The following is a 24,510-nucleotide window of genomic DNA, read 5'->3' as shown; positions in this document are numbered from 1 at the left end:
TCCATTCTTTTTCCTAGGTCCTGGATCATCTTCACTATCATTATTCTGAATTCTTTTTCTGGAAGGTTGCCTATCTCCATTTCATTTAGTTGTTTTTCTGGGGTTTTATCTTGTTCCTTCATCTGGTACATAGCCCTCTGCCTCTTCATCTTGTCTATCTTTCTGTGAATGTGGTTTTTTTTTCCACAGGCTGCAGGATTGTAGTTCTTCTTGCTTCTGCTCTCTGCCCTCTGGTGGATGACTCACCAGTTAAGAAGATTGTAGAATGGGTCTCATCCATGCTGGTAGGAAAATCCATCCAATCAGGTCAGGGGTTCTATGTTCTTTTGGATGGGTCAGCAGCTGTAACTTTCAGAGTTTTCCAGAGTCCAGCCAACTCCAAATGACTCTAAGCCTGAGGGTCTACAAGCTGCAGGAACAGCTGTTTCTTTTTAATCAATGTTTTAGATTAGACTCTTAACTTTAAATGTTTCCTTAGTAATGATAACAATTTCTGTTGGTTGTTCCAATCAAAGCACTAAGCATTTCATTTGCCTGTTTGTAAAATTAGTCAGGTATTGTCACCTCACAGGAGTCACTGAGCTATTCATGTTAAAACAGACCAAAAACACAAAGGAAGATGGATTAAGGAACAAACGTTCATTTAATTAAAAAAATATATATATCTTGCACAACTATTCAACAGATAATACCAAGGGAAAAGCATCAACTTTTGCCAGTTAGATTGTCCAGAGCACAGTTCTCCTTTCAAGCAGCTTAGGTATGATTCTACTTTACCTTCACTATAGATATTAATGCCTTGATATTTTTATGAAATTTTGACCTTATGTTGAATTTTTATTCGATTTAAAGTTACATAGACCATATCGTAAACAATCTCCCTAAAATTTAACAATTAGGGAATTAGAGAAATATGCAATTATATCCAATTGGTACCATTAGTAAGTGCTAATTAGAACCAAATATGGGGGTGGGGGGTGGTGAAGAATACAACAACTTGGGTTAAAAGAGCTTATACTCTAGTTAAGGATACAGGACATGGAGACAAATACCCGTCACTAAATTAGAAAAGGACGCACCACAACAGAGGTAACAATGCTACTTTCAACTGGGTCTAAGTCAGTGACTCTACTGCAGAAAAACTTTTTCTTAAATGCTCATCTGCCAAAATGAATATTAATACAGAAAGGTAGCTGGTGTGTATTATGGACTGAATTGTGTCCCTCCCCCAGATACATGTTGAAGCCCTAACCCTTAATGCAACGGTATTTTTGAGACAGGGCCTATAAAGAGGTAATTAAGGTTAAATGAGGTCATAACGGTTGAGGCCCTAATCCAAAATGACTGGTGTCCTTGAAGGAGGGGAACAGACAGACACCAGAGCTCTTGGAGGAAAGGCCATGTGAGGACACAGCGAGAACATGGCCATCTGCAAGCCGGACAGGCCTCACCAGAAACCTACCCCTGCGAGCACCTCGGTCTTAGATGTCTAGTTTCTAGGGCTGGGAGAAAATAAATTTCTGTTGTTTAAGCCATCAAGTTTGGGTATCTTGTTATGGCAGCCTCAGCTGACTAATATAGAATGTTTGTAATTTAAGAAGTAGTTCACTAGACATGAAGCTTACACTCCTAACACCTACCTTCAAAGTGAATTTGTATATTTATATACAGCTGACCCTTGAAGAACACAGGTTTGAACTGCACTGGTGCACTTACACGTGGATTTTTTTCACTAAATGCGTACTACAGTATTACACGATCCATGCTTGGTTGAATCCATGTGTGTGGAACCACAGAGGGGGGGGGCCGACTGTAAAGTTACGTGTGGATTTTTTTTTTTTTTTTTGTGGTACGCGGGCCTCTCACTGTTGTGGCCTCTCCCGTTGCGGAGCACAGGCTCTGGACGCGCAGGCTCAGCGGCCATGGCTCACGGGCCCAGCCGCTCCGCGGCATGTGGGATCTTCCCGGACCGGGGCACGAACCCGTGTCCCCTGCATCGGCAGGGGACACTGCGCCACCAGGGAAACCCTACATGTGGATTTTTGACTGTACAGGGGATTGGCGCCCCTAACCCCCACTGTGTTCAGGGGGCAACTGTATTTACATAGGTAAATATATTTTTATGGTATATTTACATATATATATTTGTGTATAAACGTCTAGAAAGAAATAGCATGCCTGTTAGAATGCCTTTTCCTCCCAATTTATATTACACTGAGACCCTGGTATTCAAGGAGATTGTACTCTAGTTGGGAGATTTAGGACATGCAGACAAGTATCCACAGTACAAATTAGAAATGGAGGTGCCAGAGAGTGGTAAAAACGGCACAACTGCTACTTCAGAAGTGAGGCTCTTTCCGCCGTGGGGGTGGGGCTGGGGCTGGGGGCTGGGCTGGGGCGGGTTGGGGGTGGGGGTGTGTGAGGGGCTGGGGTGGGGTAGGGGGTGGGGTGCTGCGGGAAAGGATGTGCAGGCAATGGGCCCAGGAGGCAGCAGAGGAGCTGGGGCGAGGGAGCATCTGCGCTCGGCCCGCATTCTCCGGGGCACGGCGCTGGCCGTTCGGGCAGAAGACGCTTGACCCCGTGAGATTACTCAGAGCACTGCAAGAGGGTTGGTCCCCCTGGTGCCCCAGCAGCGCCCTCCTCGCCCTGTAAGATCTGTAATGTCCCCCCTTTTACACATTTCCAAAGGTCGCTCAGCAGCAGTGTCTCCCCCGGGAGAGAAGAACTAGAGGCAACCTTTTAAAGATGTGAAGGAAATGGCAGAGGTGCTCAAATAAAACGTATTACATGACCCATTAAATGACTAACACGTGATCCTAAAAATGGCATGTGGAAAATTACTGTGTACAAAACTTATCCTGCCGCTCACCGGTCACAAGATCTTATCACGTTTGTTCAGTTAATCTTAATTTTCTGTCTTGAAGCTTCTTCATTCATTCATAGAGCCCTGATGATATTTGATTTCTTTCTTTTTTCTCTCGTTTTTTTTGCCAGTAAACTTGCTCTATTGCAAGGATAAAGAACAAAACCCTACAAACACCAAGGTAGGAAACAACAGTTATTTATAATAGAAATACCTTTACCTACTCATTACTCCCAGGGTGCTTCTGATAGAATCGACAAACATCCTTTACTTGAGGGAAAGAAAAGTGTCTTTCTTTTGACTTCCATACACTTTTCAGGCTACCCTAAACTGATCTTTCACTTTAATGATCTGCCTAAATGGTGTCTGTGACCTGGTTTCAAAATGTAGGAGAAGGGATGAGAAGTGTCCCAGACAGAGAGAATGATGAGAAGGTGAAGACAAGGCCCACGCTGAAGAGAATGGATGCAACCGAGGTCCAAACCAGGACCTAACAGAGCCAGCACGGTCCTCCCCAGCCAGCCAGCCTGACAGCGGCCAGGCTTCCTCCCCGCCCTCCCCGACCCGCAGTTCACTGCATGTGGGCAGACTGCGGACTTGGAGGAGGGGGTGGGTGGCTGGAGCCGAGGTGACATGTGAAAACCAAGACAGGCTTTTATAGAGAAGACTAAATTGTCAAATTCATCGCAAAATTAATGAAGAGAGCATTGTATGTCGCATTTCTACACGTGGAAGTTTTGTTTTTGAGTGACTTCATGTGTGTTTAAGGGGCAGTCTGTTCCCTACAAATATGTTACCAACATCTACTACATTTCTAGGACTTCAGTGGGTCTCAATGGGAAAAGCATTAAATTGAGCAGTATGCCCAGGGCTGGCACTAACTAGGTGGGTATACTTTATTTAGCCAGTTGATAACCTCCCCAATTCTTCACTTTCTAATTTTACTTGAAGGTGGTTAGACATGGTAATTAGACAACTTCCCATTTAGAATGCCGTGGACAGTCCTGGGAACGTATATTACTTGCCTGTATGCGTTAAGCGTTATGTTTTTGGACCATGCTTCCCTTCACATGGCACATCTTGGCCACACTGTCCTTTTGGCTCTGTGAACGCGCCACGCTCCTTTCCACTCCGGGGTTCGCACATTTGTGTCCTCCGCCTTGAGCGCTCACCCCAAGCCATCACACGGTTGACCCCTTTTCCTCCCTCAGGTGATGGCATTAAGGTCATCTCCTCAGAAATCCACACAATCTAAGTAATCCCACCCTACCTAAGCCAAACTTCCTTTATATTAACTTATTTTATTATCTTGACAACACAATTATCTTACATTATCTTGTTTATATATTGATATGCTATTCTTCTGAATCCCTAGCACGCATCAGTCCCTGGAATTTAAGCATTCGGTAATTATTCATGTGAAAGAATGAATGCAGGCAACAAAGGAATATTTACAATTTATACGATTTTAAACACACATCAGCAACACAACAACTGCAAAATTATTTGTCTTGGGAAATTGATTCATCCTATATTTCAGAAAAAAAAAATGAATAAAAGAAGCGACTGCTACTCTCTTTCTTAACATCACAGTTTTTATTAAACAAGCTCTCTAGGACGTTTTTTACCTGAGTCTTCCTAAAGGGCATGATGATGTACAAAAGGAGTAGGTTTCTGTTTCCACAGATAACTGTTTTTCAAGCAGCAAAAAGACTGACTGTGTGGGAGACATTCTATCTTCTGGCTGGTAAAATAGTATACGAAAAAAACTGTTGAAAGTTCTGAAGAGTAACTTTCTAATTTTACATGAAAAACAAGCCTGTGATAAAGAAAGTCTGTATAAGAGAGACAAACAAAAACAAGCTATAAATTAGGTCACTAGACTTACAACAATATTTTCGCAAGAAGTTTTTATAATTTTTGGCTAGCTTTTAAGCTTGGACTATAAGATGTCCCAGGAGGTTAACCGAGCACAGGAATTCATCCTCTGACAGGGTCAAATGGAATGTCCTTTGCGATCCTGGCTGAACATTTACCCTCATGCTCAAATGTGGATCATTCCATTTATCTAAAGCTATGCTTTCAGTAAGACATCAAGTATTTTATCTTTAAATAGGCAAGGTATTCAACTCCTATTTTCAACCGCACCTATTTCAAGTTATAAAGCTCTACGTACACGCATACATACGTTCTCGTCTTTATTAAGGAAAAATTCTTTTATTTACCTAAAACGCTCTTTCTTTCTCTCAACTCTGAAGTTATTCTAGAAATTTGGTCCTTGGTGTAAAATACCATGTTTACTCTACCCAGACCATTTATTTTCATGAGGATTTGATTCTTCTTTTAAGCATCATCTTTTGAGATCAATGAAGAATTAAAGGGTATAGGAAAAGCTGGTGTAAGTAAACAGATTTTCTTACAGAGGCCAGAGACACAGGGCTAACTGGGATTGATGTCAGAAACATAAAATCATAAGGAGCATCTGAAAAAGCACTGATAAAATTAAAAGAAAGACATCGTAATATATTATAAAGTAAAAATGAACATAGATAAATCCTAGAATTATTTTAAAAAATGCATTTGGCATGCCAAATTTTAAATAGTAATCACTAACTGAAATTAATGTTAGTTTCTCAAAATTATCAGGCAGTTTTCCTACTCTACAGTGACAGTACAATCAAGAAAACTTGGAAAAATAAAAACGGAACCTTGAATGCAAGCAAAGATGCTTCAGTAATAATTTTCACACAAAGCCTCATTCTATGTTGTGCCCCAGTCTAACTGATCTTACCTGCTACTCACATAAGATGTTATGTAAAATAATGAAACAATGCAGGAAAAAAAATATGGATCTTTGTCATATTTCACACTCACATTTTAGCAACCTCACAAAATTAAAAACGTTGTCCAAATTAAATGTCAGGAGAATTATTTATTTCACCCAAGTGATAATGTATGTCTTGGAAGGCTTGTTACTAGCTTCAAGGAAACAGAAAACAACTACAAAGCTAAGTTAAAGGCAACTTTATTACAATACTTTTCCAAACTTCAAAATGCATTTATTATTGAATTTAATCTAATATATAATACATTATATTACAAGACAGAAAGCATTTCTGGTCAGATATTTAGCTTGCATATAAAGCCCAAAACAGAGCTTCCTTGGAACAGCAACAATGCATAATAGTTTATATCACTAAGTAAAATATTTCTCTGATGTTGCATAAAGAATCATTCATATTGCAATTTATTTTATCTTCATTTCCCCTGATTTAGAAATAAAGCAAAGCTAGCTCTTCTACAACTTACTACCTAATACCTAGAAGTTGTCTATATCCTAAACACATCCACCAGCTTAGAAATAATTCCTTTGGTAGAAAATAGGATTTTAAAAACTAACGAAACCAAACGAACACTATTATTTCCCCATTGCAAACAGGGGCAGAATTCTCTTCTTTCCTTTTTTGGGAGCCAAATCTGGGCCCTCCTGCTCTTCAGACAGTCATCCTCAATAGTTTCCGCTTTACAAAAATACCCAAATCTGTAATGAACTCTCTTCTAACAAAGTCATTTCTCTTTTATCTTGCCTCCTCATATTTGCTTACTTAGAAGCGTTTATAGCCCACTTTGAACATTACGTAATAATGAGCTTTACAGTAAAGTAACCTTGAGAAATGCAGTAACATAAAGGAAGTATTTCCCAAATTAGACAAGGACATTATTTGCTCATCCACCTCTGCTTCAACCAACCAACCAGATTCCACTTACGAAAAGAATTCCTTTTCCAAGGTTACTCCTATAACAACAATAAAAACAGATGTAAATCCACTGAATCAATCTGGCTCCTTACTTCGCTCTCTCGGTTTAACATTTGTGACCTACCAACTAGCACAAAACGTGTTCATCCTCCTCGTTTTCACAACGGCAGGAAATGGTTAGAGAAGTATAGAAAAGATTCTATTTTGTCTTTCATAAGGCAAATTTAATACGGATTTTGCTATGAAGTTGGAGGAAAAGAAAAAGGGAACGAAAAGGCATGTGCTGGCTGCTCTTGGGGCAAGGTTCATAAATCACTGTACGTTAAGAGCGCGTGCTGAAACTTCGTGGTGCCAGTCACGTAATTTTGTGTATTTGGGACTAAAGACGTGAAGGGGTGTCTTTTCCCTGCGGAAATAAAAAGAAAAGAAAGAAGAAAAGAGAGTGATAGAAGAGTCACAAGAAAGAGAAAGAAAAGGTTTCTACACTTAGATCACCATGCAGAAAACGTGCCTTCCAAAAGCTTAATTTCACAGAGCTGTTTTGTTTAACAGCGACGATTTCAAGGGTAGAGCATGTTTTGAAGTACAGAAATTAATCTATAGAGCCCTCTTGGAAACGTCCATTTTTATTCCCCAAACAAAGCGACTGCAAGACAACACATGAACTCAGTCACAAACATCTGTAGTGTTAGCAAAGCGCCCCCAGATATACCCTTCTGCCCACTCACTTCAATACTGAAGAAAACAAGCTGCAGACAAAAAATTCAGACAGCATCAACTAATTTAAAAATCTGTAAGTTGTACATTTCAGTCCCACAAAAGGCACCAAAGTTAAGCTTAGCTCCTAGGTGCAAAGACAAAATGCCATACCATTCACTTGAAAAGGTGAAAAAACACAAATTGAGACCATTCATAAAAGGAAAGCATTCAATTTACCAAAAGAAAGGACAACTTACTTTGCCTTCTTTGTATTATCAGTTTCAGATTCTTTCACTGAAATAAAATAAGCAATATCCAATGTCAGTTTGCTTTTTTTTAACTTTAAAATCACTTAAGCAATTACCTGTATCGATTAATACCAAATGGTCAAGTTACACAGAGCCGCTAAAAAAGTTCCTTATCACGGTGGCATTGGCTATACGCTATAGTCAGTACTATGACTACTACTACTGCTACACTTTTCAATATAACTCTCCTGGGCTGGTTGCTTATTTACAGTACCACTATGCATGGCATAATTTAAAAGCAAACTGTCTCAGGGAAATTACTATTTTCCAATAACTGTCCATCAGTCTAAATGCCACTCTCTGTGGCAGAGAAATATTCATCCATTAGAATCCCTACGCATTCACTTACTACGTTCAGTCCCAGTGATCTGGGCGAGGATTCGGAAAGAGCGAGACTGAGTCGTTCCAGTCCTTGGACGCCAGTCTTCAGTATCTTCAATCAGTCTCTTCTTACTGGCATCACTGTGAGTAGGTATGTGATAAAACTCTGTATAACGATCCATAATGTGCTTTCTTGGTGGGCTAGGGTTAAAAAGGAAAAAAAAAAAAGGATTGAAATATTCATAATTATGTTAAGGACAAAATATCTTCTCCCATATTATTTATAACTTATACATTTAATCCTCAATGTTCCTTTTGTGTATTTTGCTTTTTCAAGTACACTCAGTAACAATTTTTCTTAAAAAAAGAAAGCATCCTTCTAAAATAGAGTAGATTAGGTTATTTTTTTTAATTAGTTTAAAAAAAGGTACTTATATGCTAATATAAAATAATAGTATAGATGGCTATTCAACAGAAAGGTTACCGTTTGGGTAGGATTTTCCTTTTAATTGACAGAAGAAGGCAGCAGAAGAGAGAGTTCAACATGAAGAAAAGGAAAAGAAAAGAATAAGAAAAGAAGAAAAATAACAAGAAATTGCAAAGTCCACAGTAATTAAAATCAAACAATTCAAAATTACTGGTATTGTTCATCTTATGGCTAATGAAGCAGATATGGACTACATCTACAACCACTGTTAAATACCCATACGCTGCTAAAATATGTTGGCTTTCACAAAATTAAATGATCATTTCTTCACCGGGCCCAGGAGCCATGAATGGTTTAGTACAGGCTGAACCAACAATTGCAAACACAAGTTTGGAAGGGGTCAGAACTTATTTTCTACAGTATTCTCATTTATGTGTACAGATATCCCTAAGCCTAAATAAAGCTGGGTGAGGGATCACTGCTGTAAAGAGCTGTGGTCTATCAGAAACCAATGAAATATTTATCAAAAGACCAAGATATGAATTGTGGCTCTATGACTTTGGACTAGTCAATCTCACTGAGCCTCAGTTTTTTCATTTATAAGAATATCACATATAAAGTAGCACTGTTCTCAGGATTAAATGAAACAATATATGTGAAAGGGATGTGTAAACTACAGAGTTCAAGAACTTTGAGTTTGCTAAGACTATTCATTTTTCTATTAAGAAAGCATAAATACCAATATTACAGAATTTATAATGTACATTATTTTAACACTTTAACCTAAGATCTAGGTAACTTTATAAATACTCTTCTCAACCCCGCCCCCCCAAATAGGATAAATGCAAACTAAGTTATGAGTTTCGTTTCAGAAGAGAAGAAGGAACCTGAGCCTGGACTAGCAGACAACTGGCACAAGATCCAAGCAGAGAAAGTATCCTAAGAGTGCCAGATGTGTGTGGCAACACCTGCTAGGTTAACTCACTGCTAAAAAATCACATTGCTATCAGAATGCCACGTGACTGCTGTCATTTTAATAGGGACACCATCAAAAACTGTCTCAGGGGCTTCCCTGGTGGTGCAGTGGTTGAGAATCCGCCTGCCGATGCAGGGGACACGGGTTCGTGCCCCGGTCCGGGAAGATCCCACATGCCGCGGAGCGGCTGGGCCCGTGAGCCATGGCCGCTGAGCCTGCGCGTCCGGAGCCTGTGCTCCGCAACGGGAGAGGTCACGACAGTGAGAGGCCCACGTACCGCAAAAAAAAAAAATCAAAAAACTGTCTCAGTACACTAGAAGAGTTTTTGCCCAGTGACATGATAGAATTAACGTTAACACTAGCTTTGCAGTCAGACAGGTAGTAGTTCTAAGCATACATCCTCCATTCAGTGTGTATTTCATGCAAGTCATTTAACTTCTCCAAGTCTCGATTTTTACCACCTGAGAAATGGGGATTGCATCTAACAACTAAGGGTTGTTTTGAGGAATAAATAAGGTAGGTAAAGTATGTAAAGTGCTTTCCACACTAACTAACACAAAGTAACATAATGTGTTCTTTTACGATTACTAGAAAAATTATTTGCAATGCATGTTCTGAGACTACAAGTCATCATATATATAAAGAACAGAATCAATAGTATTTACACATAATATTAATAATAGTATTTTAATACTATTTAATGGTATATTTAATAGTATATTTTAATAGTAATTCAAATTATTATTTATGATAAAATTTTAATATTCCAGGAGTGAAATACCTAAAAATACCTTTTACTGATATTGAACAAAACCTCCTAACCCTTTTTAAAACAGACATAATTTTCTTTAATTAGAAAATAATAGACATACGCTATTTCATAAATACACTGTCTTTGGCAGATTCTTAAACAGACAACACTTTATCTTATGCAATCACTTGAAAAACTTTATATTTAAGCTACTAAACTTACAGTTTTAAATATCTCTATAGTCAGTAAGTGTTTACTCTTAAATGGTGCCAGTTTCAACTATAAGACTATTTTATCCTCTATAAAAGGTTTGGACTATAAAAATACAAAAAAATAGTGTTAAGCTAAGACACCAAGATTAATAAAATGTCACCACTTAAGAATATTTTTTAGCCACAACACACTTGCGGAAAGTATAGTACGTCTTAGACTCTTTTGTGACATTCACTTAACAGCTTAAGGTCTGTATCAAGTGAGAGAAAGTTTCTAAACATTTACTGGCTTTGAAACTCTCATGACTATGATTAAAGAAAGGAATAATCTCAATAATTTGATTTTTTGAAATGTATTTGGGATAGAATATAAGTTCAACTATCAAGAGCAAACAATTTATTTCAAAATACAGACATTCAAAAGTAGCACATTTATTCAAAATTTTTAAAAATATTAAACAAGGGAGGCCCCAACCATATCTCTAACTCCAGTATATACTGTCTATAATAACAATCGATCTTTCTGAAGGTTTAGATTACTGAGTTTTTCCACTGCAGAAGTGTGGGTTTTCTAAACACACCCACTATTTCACACGAAGCTCTCTAGCATGAAAAACAAGTTTCCTAGGCTCCTAATATATTTGAAAATTCTAAGCAATGAGAAGACACTAACAAAATTTGGTGATGGTGTTAAGTTGAAAGCCAGATGAAAAGTTGCAGAGAGACAATGATGAAAATTAGAAAAGAAACCACTGATGAGGTACTTACACAGTGCCCGGGTTACTGAAGGAGGAATAACACACACACAGAAAGATGTGATAGAGTAGAGAAGACAGTGATGTTCCCACGACGATGGGCAACAAATATGAGGCCAAAAAAAAAAAAAAAAAAAAAGAAGAAGAAAAAATGAAATAACAAAATTCAAAAAAATGAAGACATTACACCAAACATCATGCTTCAAAATAATCACGTAAATGCAGACGAACAAAAATGAACAAGTGTTAGTCAAAATTCTGTTACACTGTTATTATTTGGAGAACAGTTTTATCTGTGTTTGTTTGTTTCCAAAAAACACTGAAAAATATTTTATATATTAATGCTAGTTGAAGTCTCAAGTTACTAATACCAAGAAAGAGTCACTATTTAAAATTTTTTTCTAGGTTTTTATAATATTTATTTTAGAGTGAATCCAAATTCCTACCATGGTTCCTAACAAAAGGCAGAGATTAAAATACAAATTAGATGTAAGATATAGAAACAGATCATTTTAGAATCACTTTTAAAATCAGAGCAGACTAAGAAAATCTTTCAGTCTCACATAATATAAGAAGTATACATTACTAATAGCAAGTGTAATCTTCTCACATAAATTATCCTCAGCCATACATTATAAAGGAATAATATGCTATCTGAAAATTTTCTCTTATTTTTTAAAATGAAGTGATTATGATGAAAAATATATGAAGCAGTGGGTCATAAATAATAGTCTATTACTCAATTTTCATACTCTCCCCTGTCCGTCATTACCACCACCCTCATTCAGAAGCAAATTCCAGGGAAGTTTAGAGCTCACTTGTAGGAAACTCCAGAGTTCTGTGTTATCAGCAACCTAATTATTGCCCAGAAAGGCATGTTTGATATGATAAAAGAACTAGGTTAATAACATCTAAAGAGGAAAGACATAATTCATTCATATAGCCTATTAAGCATAAAATCATTAAAAAGAAATATATTCCCATTCTATTATGTATAGAGATGATGAAAGTATAAAACGCTATATAACTTCTCTACGCATTGTTGAATCAATCCTACCACAATGATGTTTAGTCAGAGTAACTAATTACTCATTATAAACGCAGTGAGAAAAACTGCCTACCAGTTTGAATACTAAGACTGTGCATTGTAGCTAAGCGGTATTTCCACACGTCAAAGTCAGTTTCATTAACTCAATAAAGGGCTGAGTTTTGCTGAGTGGGGGTGAGACGCAGGATTAAGTTAATCTCAGTAATTTATGGGTATTTATTCTTCTCTAAACCATAATGCAAAGCATTCTCTCCTCTGCCTTGCTAATTTTAAATAGTAGGGAAAGTTTTTCAAAATAACCTCCTCTGAATAACCTCAGAATAAAATCTTAGATATATATTTAAACACTTTAAAATTTAGGGAAGAAGTTTTACGTCAAAATGAAGCTGGGGGGAAATATTCTATGATGTGGTAAGGGGTGGCCAGCAGAGGGTTGATTGGTTAAAACCTGAAGATGCCAATTTTAATACTCTGAACAGATATTTTCATGAATTTTAGAAAAGGTGCCCAAGCGGAATAGCCCATCATATACCACAGTGGCACCTGTGCCAACGTGACAAGTCAGATGACGTGGCTTTTCACCCTAGCTACGCCACCCACTTCCTCTGTGCCTGGACAAGCTGCAGTCCCCGAGAAGCCTCCTTTTCCTCAATGGTGAAATGGATTACAATTTCTCCACCTTTCCGAATTCTTGGAAGGGTGTATGTTTCTGTATTTGAAAGCACTCTGAAAACTATACAAATACAGATTTGTTGTTAGAATAGATCCTCCAGCGACTCAACATAAAAAAAGTATTATCAAACCCAACTGCAGTTTATGCACATTATTCACTCATGTAGCCTCAATTCACTGAATTTATCCTCAAGTCTATAACCATGAAAAACAAATACTAATTCAAAGTAACAGAAATAAGCCCAGGGCACAAACAGGTGACAGAATCAAAAATTTGGCAAGACACACCAAAATTTGGCTTCAAAAAACCCTAGGCTTGGGTTTCCCTGGTGGCGCAGCGGTTGCGAGTCCGCCCGCCGATGCAGGGGACGCGGGTTCGTGCCCCGGTCCGGGAGGATCCCACGTGCCGCGGAGCGGCTGGGCCTGCGCGTCCGGAGCCTGTGCTCCGCAACGGGAGAGGCCACAGCGGTGAGAGGCCCGCGTACCACAAAAACAAAAACAAACACAAACAAACAAACAAAACAAAACCCTAGGCTTGAATCTTAGCTCTATCACTTGAGAGTTCAATCACATACTGCATTTAAAAACATCTAGCACAATGCTCAGTAATAATGAAAAAATTAATGAATCTTAATCTGCATTTTAAAAAATGTATATTTAACCTAAATGCTTAAATTTATTTTTCCAAGTCCCATTTTTTTCCCCTTTATAAGTCAAATTGTTACACTGGAATCTAGTAACTAGTGAAAATCTTTGCGTATAGAATTTAACTTTAAATAGACAAACAATAAATCAGGGCTTGGGGATGTTTCTCTAGTGCACTGTGCAATATTCTTATGTGTCTATAACATGAAACTCTTCAGTTAGTGAGATCATAGCCACACTGGAATAAAGTTGCTCTAATAATTCAATAGTTAATCCCTCAAGTGTGTCTAAGATAGATATTCCATATTTCCAATTCTACTCTAGAGTATGATGATAAGGAAATTTCAGCACATGCTCAGAATAATCATAACACAAAATTAAGTTCTTACCTAATGTGATTTTTATCTATTTTTAAAGCTAGTAATCACCAGTTTATCATCAATACCAACAGACACAAAAGCACGGTTTTGCAGTTATACCACAGTAATTTTCAATGCCTATGCCAACTACCTGTGACACTTAACAAGCTGGTACTTAACTCTCTCAACTAACTGCAAAGGTGTACAGACTTGTTATCATCCAGTGACACACAACTGCATATATAGAATTCTAAACCTTTCAGTAACACTGGCTGAAAAATCGAAATGTTTCTTAAAGATTTTACCTGGGAAATATTGGGTTTTGATAGGAATTTGGAAAACAACTCAGTTTTATATGTACTATTCACTAGTGGTACATATGTCTATGCTTTACATTCTATCTTTATCTTTGTCTTCTGGTAGTCTTGACTGATACAAATTACCCCGAACATTACCTCTTTTAAACCATTACACAGCAAACCCCACATATATTTTATGATAAAAGTTAAACACTACTATTTACTACCATAAAGGAATTCACCACAACACAGCAATGCAAATCAAACTTATTGAAAAGGCTAAATGTGGTTATTCTAAATTACAGCTGTTTTGCAAAATTTAGCCTAATTTTGCAAAAATCAGGCATTCATGCTGTTTACTCAGATATAAGTCACCATATTTTCTCCCCAGTAATGTGGATACTAACTCTGTCACTTTTGTTTTCTGTAAAGAGAAAAGCATTTAAAAATATTACTATCATATCATGTTTTGTATCTTCCAAGGCCAGGTTCTTCAAAATCCCACATAAGAACTGTTAGAAGAAACTGCAGTCCAATGAAATTAAAATTAATTAAGGATGCACGAAAGACTTACCTCTTGAAAGCAGTGGCACATTATAATGCAAGAGCATATGGAAAGGGAAAAGGTAAATCAGTTAAACTACTTGATGTAAAATAGACGCCTTTCCAGTTTGGAATATAAAGTTCCATTTTGCTCTAAGTAGAGAAAGGAGAGTAATAAAGAAGACAGTAAGCTAAAACTAAAAATTCATATATGTACAAGATGGACTAAAAATTTCTTAGAAGTACCTTGTTCATTATTATTTATAAGAAGGAACGGGAATGTTAACGTAGTATTATTAAGAAATATTATAAAGATAGCAACACAATCGTTAGATTTCATACCATTAGGATGAATAACTATTTCTCAGTAATGATGCATAATTCATAAGCACTTATTTGCGTCTTATGTTTATTAATCCCAGATAAATTTGGGTGGGATGCCTATAAATCACTTAAAAACTAACAGTCCTCCTGCTTTGAAGAAAAAGATAACTTATGCCTTTAACTTCACATCCTCCTAAACTCCTAAATTTTTGGTTACTGGAATGTATTAGTTTTAAAATAAAAAGTAATTCATAAAAAGTAACAACTCTCTCTTAAAAAACAAGTAACAACTCTCAGCTGTGAAAGAGTTTTGCGGAAGATCTTCTGTAACACTATAAAAATGTGGAAAATTCAATAATCACATAATTAGTAAAAACGCTGACAGTGATCTCAGGAAAACAGTTTGACACCGGATGCAGGAAATACATTCGTCACTATCACAAAACACCTGTTCTTCAAAATGACACATCACCGACTAGTCAATAGTAAAACGTGTGATTCATTTTCGATTCTTCTGCTCTAAATGTAGGAAGAGAAAGAGCACTGCAAATCTGTCTCAGAACTTCACAGATACTTTGTTTTCAAGACTAATCAAGCTTTCATCATGCTAACACATCTGGACAACATCTGAAATTAAGCTATTTTTAAGTGCAATCAATTTACGAATGCAAAGCAGTAACTTGCTTGTTAATGATGCAAAATATGTAATAATCCCTTCTGTCCTGAATCTTATGCAGTGCTGAACACCAGGCATGCGCTCGATAACCACATGTCGACTGATTAAGAAGCCACTGTAGAGACCCTGTAACCATACCTCTGCCTACAGCTTCAGCTGGAAAATAATAAGCTTTAAATCATTTCAAGTTTGATCACCAAAGCTGTACTCATAAAACACAATTTCATCTTGGTATTTTCACATGTTTTCAATGTAGTACCTTTCCGTAACCTCAATTTGCTTTTATCTCTCCAAGTGTCCATTAAGAAGGCTTTCTTATAAAATTTCAAGAAATGTTAGCAAGGAGAAAAGATTTTAACTCAAATACTTCCTTCAAAGGACTTTTTTCTACTGAGCCTGGAATTTAACAAACATAATAAACTTCTGCTTTTAGTTTTCTGTGGGGCTAGCATTTGACAGGCAGCATCTGTTTTCTCAAGGTACTACTTTGATTACTCTAAAATCTATTGTCTTAAAAAAGACATACCAAAAAAAAAAAATATAACCAAACGCACCTCAACACTACATACTACTTCTCTTCCTCACATGAAAGAAAAGATAACTTAGGATACTAGTTTTCCTCAATTTATACATCGAAACTTTCAAAAGCCATCCACCACCACAAAACCACACGTAGGGCCCAGTAGCTGTCCTTCCAGACCTGCCCCTTGCTCTCCGCAACAGCCTGGAACCCTGCCACCTTCTTTTTCAAAGCCCCCAAGTTGCCATGGCAGCAGTGCTGTGAAAGCACAGCCCCTTCGTTACATGAATTAACATTCAGAAGGGATTATCTCAGAAAGGACCTATCTACACAATTATTTTAATTATATTTTCCTGGGAACCGGCATTGGTAAAAACAATCACGCATGCAGATTATTTCCTTTTGTTTTCCTTTTAAAAGACACTTTTGCCACAATAAATCTGATCAAAATGATTTTACAAAAATGACTTTGGCTTAAAGTACGGTCACTGGATTCCAAAAAGGATAAAATAACCGTCTATAGATGGAGGCTGCTGAAAATAGACTTCAACCAGTTTTTCAAAAATCTGTACCATAAAGAGGGGAAAATTATAAGGAATGGATTTAAAAAAAATTCTGCTAACATTATATATTTAGTGTCCACTGCTTTAAATTTTAGAAATATTTTTACAGTGAAATATCCTCTAATTTGCTTCTGATATTTTTTAAGCATCCTTTAATGTTACTGTCCTCTCATTACTGTTTGATTTTAAAGACTAAATTCCAGCATAAGTTTATCTGAAAAGAATGTTGCTTAGCTAGCTGACCTAAGCTAATGCATCATACATAGACATGAGTCAAAACTAAATTTGTTTTCTGTCTTAAAACTACTTCCTAGAAAATAAGCTTCTTACAGACTTCTCATTTCCTCTCTCTTTAGCATGGGATACATAAGCTGACACAACTGCAACCACTCTGTTTCAACTTCTGGTGGCTCATAAAAGGATGGAAAAATTGAGGAAGGAAGATTCAAGGTTTGCCTTGCATTATACGGGCCAGCTGCTCCACGTTGCACCGGGACTTGGAGAAAAAGAGTTACAGAGTCTGTTACATGGTTCATAACAGGTCAAAATGCATAATTCGGTCTGGATTGACCTATAATCGCCTTGCAGAAAGTGCTGTACTGTATGTAACATAACGCTACATGTTAATGAAGCAAACGCAACTTCATCTCCCTTCCTTCAAAGAACAGCTGATTTTGTGGGGAATGGAGATTAAGTTTTGCTTGGAAATTGCCTGAAAGAAGAGTTTCGATAAGAGCAGAAAGCACCCTCGGCCACCTACCCATTTTGCTGTTTACTGTCACCCTGGGATCCTCTTCTCTGTCCCTCCGCTAGCTCCTGGGCAGTCTCGGCACACATGCTGGTGACTGTGGGCTGCCGTGGGACATTAACTGCAGGTTTACCAGCGCTCAGTGCAGATGACCGCTGGTCAGCACTAAGACTGGCATTAGCATGCGGTCCAGATGCAGCGAATGGGGGAGGAGTGACAGCGGCCCCGGGTGCAGGGGAAGCATGTGATGAGGTGGTCGCGTGGGCTGGGGTGAAGGCAGACGATGGTGATGGGATGGATGTGACTTTTGGTGAAGACACAGAACCAAAGGGTCGTGGTGCCTTATTGTAGGCCATGTTGGTTGTGGAAGTGACTTTGGACACAGCAGGAGATGGAATGGGCACAGGTTTAACTACTTCTTTAGGTTCTCCCTATGTAAAATAAAAATAAACATACACAAAAACAGGCCAAAGACATGCAAAATAGATCCACTGAAAAGAACACACAGCTAGTTTGTAAAAAGACAAACACAATCATGTTAGCAGGCCAAACTTTACACGTTTTCAGATAAAAACAATGAGCTGATATAACACAGTATGCATGCCAACTGGTCCCAACATGCATAACACGGATGCACATACTGAGGAGATATATTTTTTTTTAATAAAAATGAGAGGAGTTCAAAATATTTAGGAAATAGATTAGGAAAGTTATCAAAAAGCCTAAAGGCCAAAATAAGTGCCAATTCAGACATATTCCAAAGGAAAATTTTCTTAATACCCCACAGTAAACAAAACATCACTAACCAAAATATTTATTTTAAAATATCCAGAGTCTCAATTATAATTCCATCTTTCAAACATGTTTAATTACTCTCCAGAGTACAATTATTTGATTCATGCAGAAGCAGCAGCACATTTCTAGCTCTTCAATTAAAAACAAAACAAAACAACCGAAGAAATGTTCATTTTCATCTGACTCAGAAATGTGCACATTCTAATTATCTTGAATCAAGAAATTGCTCCTTAAAAAAAAACTCAACAAAAAAAGCAAACAAATCAACAAAACAAAATCAATCCTTTCCCTTTCCTGTAATCCACCTGTTGTTTCTCTCTCTGGAATGTTGTGAGATATCAGTAAAGATGGAATAAATTTCTTCCCTTTTCTAAAATAAATATTTAATATTTAGTAGTTACATGAGGGGAAACAAAAGATCTTAGATGTTTTTTCACTGCCATCAAAGAAAAACAACAACTAAGAAAGATCAGTTCCTCCTAAAATTAACAGAATTTGTGTTTGCAAACCCCTATCCCAGAGTAAGTATGAAGTTAAAATCAAAAAACAAAAAACAGCAGCTTAAGCTTCTATGACATTCAAGAATAAGTCCCTACCATCCCCAAAGAAAAACAATCAAAATTCCTTAAAAGGCATACAATGGTGGCTCTATTATGTTTAATTTGAAGGAAAAAAAAGTCATCTAAATTAATGTTACAGAAATAATAAAGCTAACTGAGGGGGATAAAGTAGCTTCACGCCTCTGGGAATCAATATAAATAAATTCAATGGAAAGGCACAAGTAAAATTAAGGAGAAAACCCCCAAAAGCACAAAACCAGATTATATGAATAATGGCTTGGGACAATTTCAGGATATATATGAGAAAAAAAGGGCACTTGCCAATAACCTAATCCAAGAATACTCTGAAAATGTAATTTAAAAACTCATTAATATTACTAATAAAATGTTATTAAAGACCTATTGTGATATTCATCTTTTTAGATTATGTGAATAGAGATAGGCAAATTAAAAGTGAAGGTAAGAAATCTGGATATGAGTTACTGATAATATATGACATCGGAAATAATGTTTAAACGATGAGGAATAATTACAGATGATAATTCTGTATGTGTTGGTTTCCACTTTCCCTCGTCATCTTTAAAGAAAAAGAACTGTGCGGAGAACTGCATCGAAACTATAAATTGTCAGTATGACTGGAGACAGGAACGGAAGTTACAGTGGTTCAAGAGGGACAGTCAAATAATGCCCTAATGATGCTAGATTAGAAACACACCTTTTGAACAGGAACCGGCTCAGGCTTGGGTGTAGCAGATGCTCTGAGGAAAAAAAAGAAAAAGGAAAAAAACATGAATTTCTGCAAACTTCTTACTAATGGAATTTTTATTATTATATACCTCAATATACTAAATCATCAGAATTTACAGTTTCATAATTCATGGTTTACTATTCACAATCTACTAATTAGGTCATGCAGCTCAAACGCTGTAAGATCCAATACCTCATATACTAGGTATTCATTAGTGTATGAATACCCACTCTACCCACTCAAATGAGCAAAGACAAACACCAATCCTGTTTGCTAATGCATCCATGTTTAACCTTTGAATTAAGGCTATTCCCTACCAAAAAGGGTAAGGTAAAATAAACCTGACTTTCTGCTCCTTGCATGGTTCCTGAAACAAATAATCTGCATCTCTATCTCCAATAGTATCTGCCTTTTCTCCTATCATCCATGAATATGCCCAGAGGACATTGGATCTTTTTGTGAAGATACTGAATAAATTCTGGCTGAACTGGGTCCCTGAATGCATATTAATTTTGTATTTATATTCTTAAGTGCACGTTAACGTATCTGTTCTGCTAAAACCAAACTGCAAGTTCTTCCACTAGGCTATAATTTCAGTAAATGCAATGACCACGCCCCACTTGTGTCTATACCAGCACTGCGCCTGGCATGTAACAGGTCATCAGTAATGAGCGTAGAAAGGAGAGAACAGGGAAGAAGGACAAAAATCCATGCACAGAACTATTCCCATATTCAAATATATTATTCTCAATCTATGCTTTTCTGTATTATTATTGTCCCTTTGGTTATCATGGACTAATAATAACGATAACTGATTGGGAGCGAGTATGTCATATAATCATGACAAATAACCAAAGCAGCAACTATCAGTATCCCCATTCTTCACATGAGGAACTCCAAAATTAAGTAAATTACTTCTAGTATGGCGCTAAGGCCAACGGTCCTTAGATATTACAATACACTGGCTGTAGTCAAGGACAGTAACTAAATGACTGGAGAGCTTCTAATGATTTAAAGGCTATTTTCCCAGAATTAAGGTACATGTTATGTTTAATAATGTCAGAAGCAGTTTGACTCCTTTTACAATACATAAGCCTGAGGATAAGACAGCAAGTGCAGAATTCAAGAAATGTAACCACAGTAGGTAAATAATAAGTGATAATTTTAAGCTGCAAACCATGAGATCATTTTACTTACAGAGAAGCTAACATAGGATATTTGGTCTCCATGATCATAACCTAGTAATGAACTCTGATCAACATTTTTAGCAGCAACTGAATTTTCCAATAACAACTAATTTGGTTAGCCAGGGCTGGAACAGACTGAATAATTGGCTAACCTAATGAGAGACCACAATGGATGCTAACATTTGGTTAGTGCCATGTAGAATTACCCTCTGCAGTTGTACAACTTTCCACGTGTGCTCTCAATCAGACAACTTCTCTTTTAGCTTATAGGGTTATTATAACAAGCAAAGGAAACAAGTTCAAGTACAGAACAGTGGAATCTTCCTTTCATTGAAATTTCACAATAAGATGTGAATCACAAGGGATCTACTCATTAAAACCACCCAAGCCATGATTGAAAGTTTGCCATGGGACTTCCCTGGTGGCACAGTAGTTAAGAATCCGCCTGCCAATGCAGGGGACATGGATTCGAGCCCTGGTCTGGGAAGATCCCACATGCCGTGGAGCAACTAAGCCCGTGCACCACAACTACTGAGCCTGTGCTCTAGAGCCCGGGAGCCACAACTACTGAGCCCACGTGCCACAATTACTGAAGCCCGTGCGCCTAGAGCCCGTGCTCCGCAACAACAGAAGCCACTGCAACAAAGAGTAGCCCCTGCTCGCCACAACTAGAGGAAAGCCTGCACAGCAACGAAGACCCAACACAGCCAAAAAAAAAAAAAAAAAAGAAAGAAAGCTTGCCATAATAGAGAAGACAATATTCTTTTTCATTTTTCATCTGGACACTTAAAGGTACATGGAGCTCTTCTAGCAACACAAAAACAGTTTATACAAAAGACGGATGTTAACAGTTACTAGGTTTCCAAACAGAAGAAAACGCACATATCCTATGTCTATGAAAACAAACCCCTTAGTTTTTTCTAGGTGTTAGTTCTCATTTAAACAGTGTTAGCAACAACAACAAAAACCCCAGAACGGTTAGTTTTCATTAACTTTGGAGTCCAACCTCTTAGTTTGTTGAGAACGCATAGAATAATGAGTCTTAACATATTTTATGGATTGAAAGTTCTACAAAAATACTTCTTAAAATATGGAATTCACACAAAAATTTTTAACTGGATCTTGAATATCTGCCCTGCTTGCCTTCTGATAAAGTCCCATAAGTGCAATGACATGAAATAAGAAAAGCAATAAGAAATTTTGAGGACAACCTGTCCTCAAAATTCCAGGATTGAATCCACTACATGTTAGAAACACAAGCATCATTCTGTAGGTGGAAAAAAGAAAAAAAAGACTGGCTTATAATTAAATGTCAAATGAAAGAGTGAACACTAGATGCAATAAAAATCAGTTCTGGTTTAATTATTTAAATAACTACCAAATGAGTCACAGAATCATTAAAACTTAGAAGGTTCCTTAGAGTTACTCTATCACATGCCAATCAGATATATGCCTGACCTCTGTTTGAATATATATAGGAGCTCACAGTTTAAGACATGTAATTTTGAATCCTGTTTAAAATGGCCTTCATTGCAATGTGTTATTTTGCTTTTTTGGAATAAACAGAAAAAGTCAACTGGTCCACATTAAAAATATTTGGAAAAGCATTTTTAACACACAAAATACGTATACAAATCTATAACATACATTATTTACATTTTAAAAGATCAGTAGGGTACATAAATCTCATATTTAAGTGTGATTACATATTCTTACAACACTAAAACTATGTGGCTTGGGAAATTTAGAATACATGACAATTGAAATCTGAATAATGAACAGCGATCACACCAGCTTTTTAAAAATCAAACTTTACTAATTATCACAAAACAACAAAATAAAAAGATACAACACCTTTTATTTTCAAAGTGTCAAGATTTTTAAAAAATATTAATGCATAATGTTTGTGAGAATACTCTGTTGCTGGAAGAATTATATATTATTACAGCTCTTTTGGAAAATAACTTGGCATTTATTTATAAAAGGCTTGAAGAAAGCTCACACCCTTTGACTTATTAAATCAACTTCTGGGAGTCTATCATAAGGAAATAACCTAAAAGAGGAAAAAGACTTTATGTAAAAATATACTCATTCCCTACAGTATAACTTATAATAGTGAAAAGTAGGAAACAACCAATTAAATATACAATGAGGAAATGGTTAACTGTAATATAACCAAATGATGAAACATTATGGAATGATTAAAAATCATTTTGAGAAAGAAATCTGAATTGCATAACATACTTACTTTATGATATTAAGTGAAAAAAGGAAAATATAAAATAGCATACACAGCATGATCAATGCATGGAAAAAAGTGGCTGGAAACACACCAACATTTTAGTAGAAGCTCTCTAAGAATGATATTTGTTTTCTTCTCTTTCGTGTGTTTTCCGTATTTTATGCACTGTACACGTGCTACTTTTTATAATAAGACTATTTCTCAAAGCATGCTTCAGGGAAAACTACTTTCTAAAACACAACCCCACCCCACCCCCCAAAACAAAGGTTCTGTTATCAAAGGTATCTAGAAAACCTGAAGTTAAAGTTACGTAAAGGACTACTCAAAGCCTTTAAATGCCGAGGAAGAAAATGCTGTGGATCCTGGTCCACACCCATTTGGAGTTTAGAATACTCATTTATGGAACTCCTTTTCAGAATATTCATTTGCTCAGGAAACCTTTCTAAGGTTGGAGTTAGGAAAGGGAAAAACCCTCTGAGAAATGCTATTTTGAAGAAACAGTAAAGAGAGTAAATCTCTGTCAGCCTGAAAAGTCTGTCAGCCTGAAAAGTCTCCTCCAGGTGGCTACAATTAAGGGAGAGAAACATTACAGTCCACAAAATCCTGGAAACCTTTTGTTATACAGAATATCCCTCTTACTGAGATGGTGCTTTCATGAACATTGTTAAATAAGATACCCAAAGACTCTGAGCATAATTTAATCGATGTTTAACGAGGAAAATCTAATTTCCTTCAGCAAACTGAAATATATATTTCCTGAGGAGAAAATCCTAATATATGAATAAGGAAAGCTAGTTCTCAAAATTAAAATTTTTATAGTTGCCTTTCTTTTTTTTTTAGAACAATATTAGATTGAGCATCTGCTCCTTTACTTTAGAAATGTGACAGATTACTTAAAAGCAAATAATTTTATAAAGACTTTAAAATAAAGTTTTAAAACCTGATGTATAATTATTAAAAATTATTCCTACATTTTTCTGTTCAAATCCTGGGAAATACACAATGGGATAACAGATTTCCCTTTCAACCACAGCGAACGACACAAGTCACTTTTGTGCAGCGTGGTGTGTTTCAAACCAGAAGAGATCCTGGCAATGGCTTGGTGCCACGGGTCCAACAGTCTGCTTATTGTTCTCTCTTCCCTTAGTGCGAAGCCCCTGTACGGGAGTAAGCCACGATGGCGGGAGACTAGTGCCCTGGCCTGGTACTATCCTCAGCTCATGGAATTCAAAGAACAAAGCCGTCAGTGTGGCTAGAGCCATCTATTTTGAAAGCTGATTGACTTTTGTGAGAGCAGTATCCAAAATAAAAATCCCTGATGCATTACAACCAGTTTCAGAACTTCTGGCTGAACAGTTGAAAGGAGTTCTAAATTACAGTGTTGTATTCAAAACTGGAATTGTGGTGCCCTGGTTAGAATAATGCATAGGAAAAATAATACCATAAATAAGCGACAGATCTATTAAAGATTAGATTCAAAGGAATCATGAAAAACTGCATTATTCGAACAC

The 24,510-nt window shown here is 36.9% G+C and overlaps 1 protein-coding gene across 5 annotated transcripts in view; it reads right to left on the bottom strand.

Moving 5' to 3' along the window:
* Positions 1 to 24,510, bottom strand: part of PDLIM5 (PDZ and LIM domain 5) — a 220,685-nt gene that overhangs the window by 86,684 nt on the left and 109,491 nt on the right. For 2 of the 5 annotated variants that reach the window (XM_055085833.1, XM_055085834.1), the window contains 4 exons: positions 19,538 to 19,580; positions 17,480 to 17,898; positions 7,978 to 8,150; positions 7,578 to 7,614 (listed from right to left, as the gene is read on the bottom strand). In XM_055085833.1, coding sequence (XP_054941808.1) covers positions 7,578 to 7,614; positions 7,978 to 8,150; positions 17,480 to 17,898; positions 19,538 to 19,580 — 672 coding nt within the window. Of the gene's footprint in view, positions 1 to 5,872; positions 7,028 to 7,577; positions 7,615 to 7,977; positions 8,151 to 8,433; positions 8,452 to 11,083; positions 11,099 to 14,500; positions 14,518 to 17,479; positions 17,899 to 19,537; positions 19,581 to 24,510 lie in introns of those variants that run through there. The other 3 variants (XM_028491640.2, XM_028491641.2, XM_055085835.1) reach the window with 3 other exon arrangements.

The sequence above is a fragment of the Physeter macrocephalus genome, chromosome 7 (assembly GCF_002837175.3).
Source record: "Physeter macrocephalus isolate SW-GA chromosome 7, ASM283717v5, whole genome shotgun sequence".
In the NCBI taxonomy this organism is placed as follows: Eukaryota; Metazoa; Chordata; class Mammalia; order Artiodactyla; family Physeteridae; genus Physeter; species Physeter macrocephalus.
Note: the sequence above shows the minus strand (reverse complement) of the source record. Positions and strands in the feature narration are given on the sequence as shown.